At 49.5% G+C, this 8,797-nt stretch overlaps 1 protein-coding gene across 4 annotated transcripts in view; it reads right to left on the reverse strand.

Moving 5' to 3' along the window:
• sox6 (SRY-box transcription factor 6) overlaps positions 1 to 8,797 on the reverse strand; it is a 144,478-nt gene that overhangs the window by 70,682 nt on the left and 64,999 nt on the right. For all 4 annotated transcript variants that reach the window (XM_046345734.1, XM_046345737.1, XM_046345736.1 and 1 more), the window contains one exon: positions 8,099 to 8,167. In XM_046345734.1, the coding sequence (XP_046201690.1) occupies positions 8,099 to 8,167 (69 nt within the window). The remainder of the gene's footprint in view (positions 1 to 8,098; positions 8,168 to 8,797) is intronic.

The following is an 8,797-nucleotide window of genomic DNA, read 5'->3' on the forward strand; positions in this document are numbered from 1 at the left end:
AGAAGTCCCCTGCTGTTCCTCCACACCATTTAAAACCACATGTGAGGAAACCTTTTCCACTTTGAAGTGAGGGCTGACAACAAGGCACTGGTCTTTTCTCTTTTAACTAAGGCGATGGAACTTCTTTAAAGCCAAACAACAAGTACCAACCAGCACACTCTGTGCTTTTGGTAGATGCTATGGGGGGCAAAATATTATGGGGAGGAAATAATTATGTCTGTATTACATTAGAGATTTTTTTGTAACTTCGTATATTTTTGTAGTAACATAAATAAATGTAATATTTCAATAGCCTAAAGTGCAAAATAGCTCCAAATAGAACACAGATCTAAGAACAATAATTCTCTATATAAAGTGAATCTACAATAGGGATCATTTCCAGTCAGAGGGATAAATAGAGATGAATAAAGTGTAGAGTGACTCAAAATGAGTGGATCAGTGGATGGTATAAGTCCTGGGAGGGGTGTGGATGTAGCCACCCTGTGCAGCCTGGAGGGCTTGGAGAAGAGGGGGTTGGGAGATTGGGGGTGAGGGGGTTGGGAGATTGGGGGAGAGGAGGTTGGGAGATTGGGGGAGAGGAGGTTGCGAGATTGGGGGAGAGGGGGTTGGAAGATTGGGGGAGAGGAGGTTGGGAGATTGGGGGAGAGGGGGTTGGGAGATTGGGGGAGAGGAGGTTGGGAGATTGGGGGAGAGGGGGTTGGAAGATTGTGGGAGAGGGGGTTGGGAGATTGGGGGAGAGGAGGTTGGGAGATTGGGGGAAAGGGGGTTGGGAGATTGGGGGAAAGGAGGTTGGGAGATTGGGGTAGAGGGGGTTGGGAGAGGGGTTGGGAGATTGGGGGAGAGGGGGTTGGAAGATTGTGGGAGAGGGGTTGGGAGATTGGGGGAGAGGAGGTTGGGAGATTGGGGGAGAGGGGGTTGGGAGAGGGGGAGAGGGTGTTGGGAGATTGGGGGAGAGGGGGTTGGGAGGTGGAGGAGTAAGGGTTGACAGCGGAAGTCACGTGGAGGTCCTTCACAGGAGCAGGAGGAGGAAAATCAGCTCTGAGCTAGATAAGTAGAACCAGACCGGGCCAATGACGAGAGCGTTTAAGGCTGCTGGATTAAAAGAGTGAACCAACAATGGTCTCCATAGAAAACCCATATCAGTGGGATCTTTATATCACTGCTAAACATACGGTGCAACAATGCCAGCTCAGAGTTATAATTATAGACATAGGTAATAAAGTATGGATTGTTACTGTGTTATTGTAAGTGTGAGGACAGACAGACACATTGAAATTGACCTAATAGGGGTTTTCTGATTAAAAGCATCCCACATTTCATCTGGGGAGCTCCATTCCTTAACCTGCACCGTGTGAAGACAAAGTTCAGCCTTTCAGGGAATATTTATTATCTTGCGTGTGTGTGTGTGTGTGTGTCACTTCGTCTCACACCGTACCAGCTCCATCTTTCAGGAATGCATGGACTGTTGCCATCCCAATGTGCAGGAGATACACGGCAGCTCAGAAGCCTCATGAGAGAGCAGGAATTTCCACCTAGCCTGGATCCGTGTGAGAGATCTGAGGGCAGAAGGGCTGGAGGATCGCGGGGCTGTTGGGGATGGGGCCTGTGGGCTGGATGGCTGGGGCATGGGCAATGACAGCTAACTGTTAATGTGGCTAGAGAGCTGCACTCCATCACAGCACGACAAGGCAGCCCCCCCTCCCCAAACCTCTCTGACCCCCACCTATCATCACAATCTCCCAGTCAGTTGGCCCCTGTGGGCAGGGAGCAGACTTCCAATCACTACCCCCAATATACTGACCTAGAGTCTGGAGTTGTCACTGGGTTGGATGAAATACAGCCATTAGAGAAACTAATAAAAATTCCTCCAATCCATGGCCATTATCTCTCTATAAAAATATCCTCTTCACAGAAACATGTGTTTGGCCAACAACAGCAGTCACCACCATTTTATTAAGTCATTTCATGGACTGCTACCCATGCTGCTAACATATGGCTGTGCTGCCATTCACTCCTATATAATTACAGAAAGCCATATGAAAGACAGCCTGGGCTCTGACGTTAAAATAAAACTGGATTGTTGCTATTGGGGAGGAATAAAAAGTGGGTGTAACTGTCAAGGAGACAGCCCCTAACAGTCCAATCGAGTGCCGGTCGATGTGGCTGATTGATGCAGAGGCTAAACAAACAGGCAGAACAGAGCTCTGCTTAGCGTCTATTTCTGCCTTTCTGTCTTCTTAACTCACTGGCTTTCCATGGTCGCATTCACACAGCTTTGATGACTCTGTTACGTAAGAAACACATGCTCTGTTACGGATCAGATTTACTTCAACATTTTGCTTTTAATTGTCACAAGCCTCTAGTTGATTCCCTAATTGTGTTTATCAAGTTTAATACTTGATTCACATAACAGTAATCTCTCCCTGAGCGGAATTAGTTTAACAACAACAAGGGACGACTAGAGGAATAAAAAACGAGAATTTGGGAAAAAAACAGAGCCTTGAGCTTTAAACTTCTGATAAGCCCCTAACACCGTAATCACAACATCTGTTATCTTAAAACAAGTGACATTGTAATCCCGAAGGACAAAGACTCAATCTCTCTCCCTCCTTTAAGTAGAACTAGATGAAAAGAGAGAGAAGGCCATTCAAAAGGAGACTCGATTAAATTGGACCATGCCTTGTTCCAGACCGCTCTGCCTGTTTCTGCACCTCCCTCCCTCCCTCCCTCCCTCCCTCCCTCCCTCCCTCCCTCCCTCCCTCCCTCCCTCCCTCCGTGCCTTGTTCCAGACCGCTCTGCCTGTTTCTGCACCCCCTCCCTCCCCCTCCCTCCCTCCCTCCCTCCCTCCCTCCCTCCCTCCCTCCCTCCCTCCCTCCCTCCCTCCCTCCCTCCCTCCCTCCCTCCCTCCCTCCCTCCCTCCCTCCCTCAAAGAAAACCCCTGAAAGTGCATGGCATGCTAGGGAGGGTGTCCAGTTACGGTCCTGGAGGTTTTATTTGTACTCCTCCGGTCCGGTTTACAATCCCCACTGATGTGATCAGTTACATCATCAATACAGCACCAGAATCTGAAGCGCTTTCCCCCTGGAGCCAAACTACAAGCACTTTGATGGTGAGGACGAAGATCTGTATTAAAGTCCACTGTTCTCCATACTAACAGCAGGGTAACCCAATCCCCCAGTGCTGTTTTACCACTGCTAAAAGTCTGCAGACTGGAAGCTTGTTTAGAGTACTAATTAACTCAAAGCTGCTGTATATTAAGAGGACGGGGGCATTTTTAAGAGCAGATAACAGTGCCGCCGAGGTGCCTCGCTACCTCGCCCCGGCCTGCCTCATCCCTCCCCTCATCCCTTTGGTTGGCCATCTTTACGAGCAGCCAGACCAGCCCCACAGAGGACAGAGTAAAACTGGGTCACGAGGGGAGAAAATGTAATGAAGTAAGCATTAAAGGACTTGCGGTAGGATAAACAAAATGTCTAACATGATCAAACTGATTTGAAGTTGTTGTGAGAGTAATCTATGCTTGATAAGGGCCTGGTGAGGGTTGTAAACAAGCAGATAGACTGAGGGGATCGCAGCAGATGGTGTAAATATGTGTCTCTTTTGTTTAATTGTAGATATAGTGGTGTTTCATCAGGACAGATCACAGGGACAGAGTCTGGGGAAGGCTGCCTTGGCTGGAGACACAGATCTTTACATCTAGGGGCCTCTCTATCTGTTTGAAATAGAGCCATACACTTTCAGTACCTCCCCAAGTGTGGTGGAAGAGATATAACACCCTCGTCACTGAACTGCTCATCAAGGGGAATTTCCAGGTAGCACATTAGTCTTTAACCACAGCATGAAAGAGTGGAGTGTGGACCTGTCAAAGAATGATGTGTTGTAGTGCTGTGTGAGTGAGCCCAGGAGTAAAGAGTCTTTATTAAGGGGCCTTGGTCCCAGGGCATAGGGTGCTCTATTCTAGAGGGTATGCTAGTGAGGGTACTGTGCTAGAGAGCAGAGTGAGATCCTCTTTGGTGGAGTGATGGGGAGTCATTTCTCACAAACACTGTGGACAGTGACAGCAGCACCAGAGGCCAGCTCTCTGGCTTCTCCAGGAGAAGCAGACATTGACAGTGGGGCCTTTCTCTTGGGAAGTGCACTTGAAAGAGGGATGTTTATGGCCCAGTACTAAATCCTGCTTTTGTGCTTAATGCCGTGTAAATCCAAGGGGTTTGCTTTGCTGCTATGCCTCTACACATCACAGGGACTGTGGACTGGGGAGAGTCCTGGGGGAGTGGAGAGGGAAGGGGGTGAAGAGGGGATCTATAGCCCCCTCCACCATTCAACTGGGACCCTTACAAAGTATGTCTACTACAGGAGGGACAGATTCTCACCAAGGGAAAACATGTTGATTTCAAAGTATGGAACTGATAATGAAGCCATTTGTGATGTTGAATTGAGAGGAGAATTATGTTTTAATGATCCTCCTCAGAAAAGAGAACAGAGACAGAGACAGAGAGAGAGAGAGAGAGAGAGAGAGAGAGAGAGAGAGAGAGAGAGAGAGAGAGAGAGAGAGAGAGAGAGAGAGAGAGAGAGAGAGAGAGAGAGAGAGAGAGAGAGAGAGAGAGAGAGAGAGAGAGAAAGAGAGAGAGAGAGAAAGAGAGAGAGAGAGAAAGACAGAGAGGGAATGAGAGGGAATGAGAGGGAGAGAGAATGAGTAAGAGGGAGAGAGAGAGAGAGAGAGAGAGAGAGAGAGAGAGAGAGAGAGAGAGAGAGAGAGAGAGAGAGAGAGAGAGAGAGAGAGAGAGAGAGAGAGAGAGAGAGAGAGAGAGAGAGAGAGAGAGAGAAAAGAAAGAGAGGGAATGAGAGGGAATGAGAGGGAGAGAGAATGAGTGAGAGAGAGAGAGAGAGAGAGAGAGAGAGAGAGAGAGAGAGAGAGAGAGAGAGAGAGAGAGAGAGAGAGAGAGAGAGAGAGAGAGAGAGAGCGAGAGAGAGAGAGAGAGAGAGAGAGAGAGAGAGAGAGAGAGAGAGAGAGAGAGAGAGAGAGAGAGAGAGAGAGAGAGAGAGAGAGAGAAGAGAGAGAGAGAGAGAGAGAGAGAGAGAGAGAGAGAGAGAGAGAGAGAGAGAGAGAGAGAGAGAGAGAGAGAGAGAGAGGGAATGAGAGAGAGACTGAGAGAGAGCGAGAATGAGCGAGAGAGAGCGAGAAACTTGGTAGGGTAGTGGTTGCGTGTTGGTAGTGGGTGCGTGTTGGTAGTGGGTGCGTGTTGGTAGTGGGTGCGTGTTGGTAGTGTATGTGTGTTGGTAGTGAGTGTGTGTTGGTAGTGGGTGTGTGCTGGGTGTGTGTTGGTAGTGGGTGTGTGTTGGGTGTGTGTTGGTAGTGAGTGTGTGTTGGTAGTGGGTGTGTGCTGGGTGTGTGTTGGTAGTGAGTGTGTGTTGGTAGTGGGTGTGTGTTGGTAGTGAGTGTGTGTTGGTAGTGAGTGTGTGTTGGTAGTGGGTGTGTGTTGGTAGTGAGCGTGTGTTGGTAGTGAGCGTGTGTTGGTAGTGAATGTGTGTTGGTAGTGAGCGTGTGTTGGTAGTGAGCGTGTGTTGGTAGTGAGCGTGTGTTGGTAGTGAGTGTGTGTTGGTAGTGAGTGTGTGTTGGTAGTGGGTGTGTGTTGGTAGTGAGTGTGTGTTGGTAGTGAGCGTGTGTTGGTAGTGAGCGTGTGTTGGTAGTGAGCGTGTGTTGGTAGTGAGCGTGTGTTGGTAGTGAGCGTGTGTTGGTAGTGTATGTGTGTTGGTAGTGAGCGTGTGTTGGTAGTGAGTGTGTGTTGGTAGTGGGTGTGTGTTGGTAGTGAGTGTGTGTTGGTAGTGAGCGTGTGTTGGTAGTGAGCGTGTGTTGGTAGTGAGTGTGTGTTGGTAGTGAGTGTGTGTTGGTAGTGGGTGTGTGTTGGTAGTGAGTGTGTGTTGGTAGTGAGCGTGTGTTGGTAGTGAGTGTGTGTTGGTAGTGAGTGTGTGTTGGTAGTGGGTGTGTGTTGGTAGTGAGTGTGTGTTGGTAGTGAGTGTGTGTTGGTAGTGAGTGTGTAGTAGTAGCAGGATAAGTAATAGGTGGGTCATAGGAGAAGACTGCTCCTGGCACCAGACTACAGTAAAGCCTTGGATTTCCTCAGACGTCTGGGCTGGGGCAACGGCCTTGACTACAGCCAGCCACTGACCGACCACCCCTACCCAGAGTAGCCAGCCTGTCTGTTTCCAACACTCAACATGGGTGGTCCCTAACTTGACCACACTGTACTGTACCACCTCACCAACACACACACCCAACACTCCCCACATACACATCCCACACACTGGCACTCTCCCTCCTCTCCTCTCCTCTCCTCTGCTACCTCTCATGTTGTTTTCTTTCTTTCAGCAAATATGCCATGTTTATTTATGGTGCCCTCGTTCCATTTTTCTTGGTCTGTGTCTCGTGTGAATACTCTCGCCCCTCCACCCCCATTTACATGTTTTTCTCCATTTTCCATAATTACTTAGGGGAGAAAAGAACACAATCCACTTTGGAGAGAAAACGCATGGCAATGACCACCACCATACACACTGACATTACTCCAATAAAACCTTCCTTTTCAATCTGAGCTGAGCATGAAACGACCTATTCTAAGTGCACCTTTATAAATATTATACTCCTGTTCAAGTAAATTAACAAACATTTAAAGGACTAAAACTGAATACTGTATAAAACAAACTTCTTCTTCCGTCAAAAACAGTATCTCCTTTAGCCACCACATTGACGTGAACAGCATTTTCCCCTCACTAACAATATGCTGTGAACAGTAGCCCCGGGGCTGTCTAAAGGCCTGCCACGTCGCTCAACTGGGGTGGTATCATTTCCAAGGCAGCATTTACCAGCCTCTTTCATGTCCCCACCTCCACCCTCCAGACACTTCTCTCTCTACCAGCAGCCGCATGCTTCATTAGGTGTCGCTACATTCTCTTCTCTCCATCTTTGTTAATTAGGATGTGATAATTATTCCCCTCCGTCTTTACCCCTCCCAATTACCGATGGCCAATTATCACGTAATGTGAATGACGACTGTAAGACAGAAGTGACAGAAGAATGAAGCGAGAGAGAAAGAAGGAAGGAGACCGAGAGAAAGATAAAGGAAGACAGTAAAGTACCCGTGTAATGTCTGTCAGACAGAAACCCATAGAGGAAACCCCACGAGATTAGACATGTGGCCTGTGGTGGGGTGTGGCTGGGGAAGGAGAGGCCAGTGAGAGAGTGGAAGGGTGAGAGGAACACATGAGATTAGACATGTGGCCTGTGGTGGGGTGTGGCTGGGGAAGGAGAGGCCAGTGAGAGAGTGGAAGGGTGAGAGGAACACATGAGATTAGACATGTGGCCTGTGGTGGGGTGTGGCTGGGGAAGGAGAGGCCAGTGAGAGAGTGGAAGGGTGAGAGGAACACATGAGATTAGACATGTGGCCTGTGGTGGGGTGTGGCTGGGGAAGGAGAGGCCAGTGAGATAGTGGAAGGGTGAGGGGAACACATGAGATTAGACATGTGGCCTGTGGTGGGGTGTGGCTGGGGAAGGAGAGGCCAGTGAGACAGTGGAAGGGTGAGGGGAACACATGAGATTAGACATGTGGCCTGTGGTGGGGTGTGGCTGGGGAAGGAGAGGCCAGTGAGACAGTGGAAGGGTGAGGGGAACACATGAGATTAGACATGTGGCCTGTGGTGGGGTGTGGCTGGGGAAGGAGAGGCCAGTGAGAGAGTGGAAGGGTGAGGGGAACACATGAGATTAGACATGTGGCCTGTGGTGGGGTGTGGCTGGGGAAGGAGAGGCCAGTGAGACAGTGGAAGGGTGAGGGGAACACATGAGATTAGACATGTGGCCTGTGGTGGGGTGTGGCTGGGGAAGGAGAGGCCAGTGAGAGAGTGGAAGGGTGAGGGGAACACATGAGATTAGACATGTGGCCTATGGTGGGGTGTGGCTGGGGAAGGAGAGGCCAGTGAGACAGTGGAAGGGTGAGGGGAACACATGAGATTAGACATGTGGCCTATGGTGGGGTGTGGCTGGGGAAGGAGAGGCCATTGAGAGAGTGGAAGGGTGAGGGGAACACATGAGCGAGCCACTGACCTGAATCTGCTGCTGGAGGATATTGATTTTGTGCTGCTGCTGCAGAAGCTGCTGCTGTTGTCTGGCAATCTGTAGATAAACACCAGAGAAGAAGAGTCACGACAGTCAGAAACATGTTCCTCTCATCTCAGAGTACAGTGCATGCTTATACCACTCAGCCAGACCGGGGACCGACTAGCAACTGATACTAAGGAAAACATGACACTGTAACTGCAGTATTTGCAAACAAGAAGTCATGGTGATCTGAGCCCCATTACAACATATCACCACCTGCCTAAAGACATGACAAGTCAACAGTGGCCTTCAGCATTAGGCCTAGTATAGCAGAGCTGTCAATGATGTGGCCTTGCTGGCCTAGCTTGTTTTCTGGCTATGTGCTTGCCGAGGAGGGCTGTGATAGACAGTCTGAGATGGGGAAGCAGAGCTGTCGATGATGTGGCCTTGCTGGCCTAGCTTGTTTTCTGGCTATGTGCTTGCCGAGGAGGGCTGTGATAGACAGTCTGAGATGGGGAAGCAGAGACGGAGATTGATGTGTTTACAATGGTGGTAACTGGTGTAGGCTGAGCTGGACCGGGCCGGGCTGGGTAGGAGTGTTCTGTCAGACTCCTATCCCTGTCCTCTGAGTGGCACGGCATCTATCCCAGCAGCCTCTCTGTCTAACTACATGCTCGCTTCATTGAGCATGACAACCTAGTTTTA

Source organism: Oncorhynchus gorbuscha, linkage group LG04, assembly GCF_021184085.1.
Source record: "Oncorhynchus gorbuscha isolate QuinsamMale2020 ecotype Even-year linkage group LG04, OgorEven_v1.0, whole genome shotgun sequence".
Lineage (NCBI taxonomy): Eukaryota > Metazoa > Chordata > Actinopteri > Salmoniformes > Salmonidae > Oncorhynchus > Oncorhynchus gorbuscha.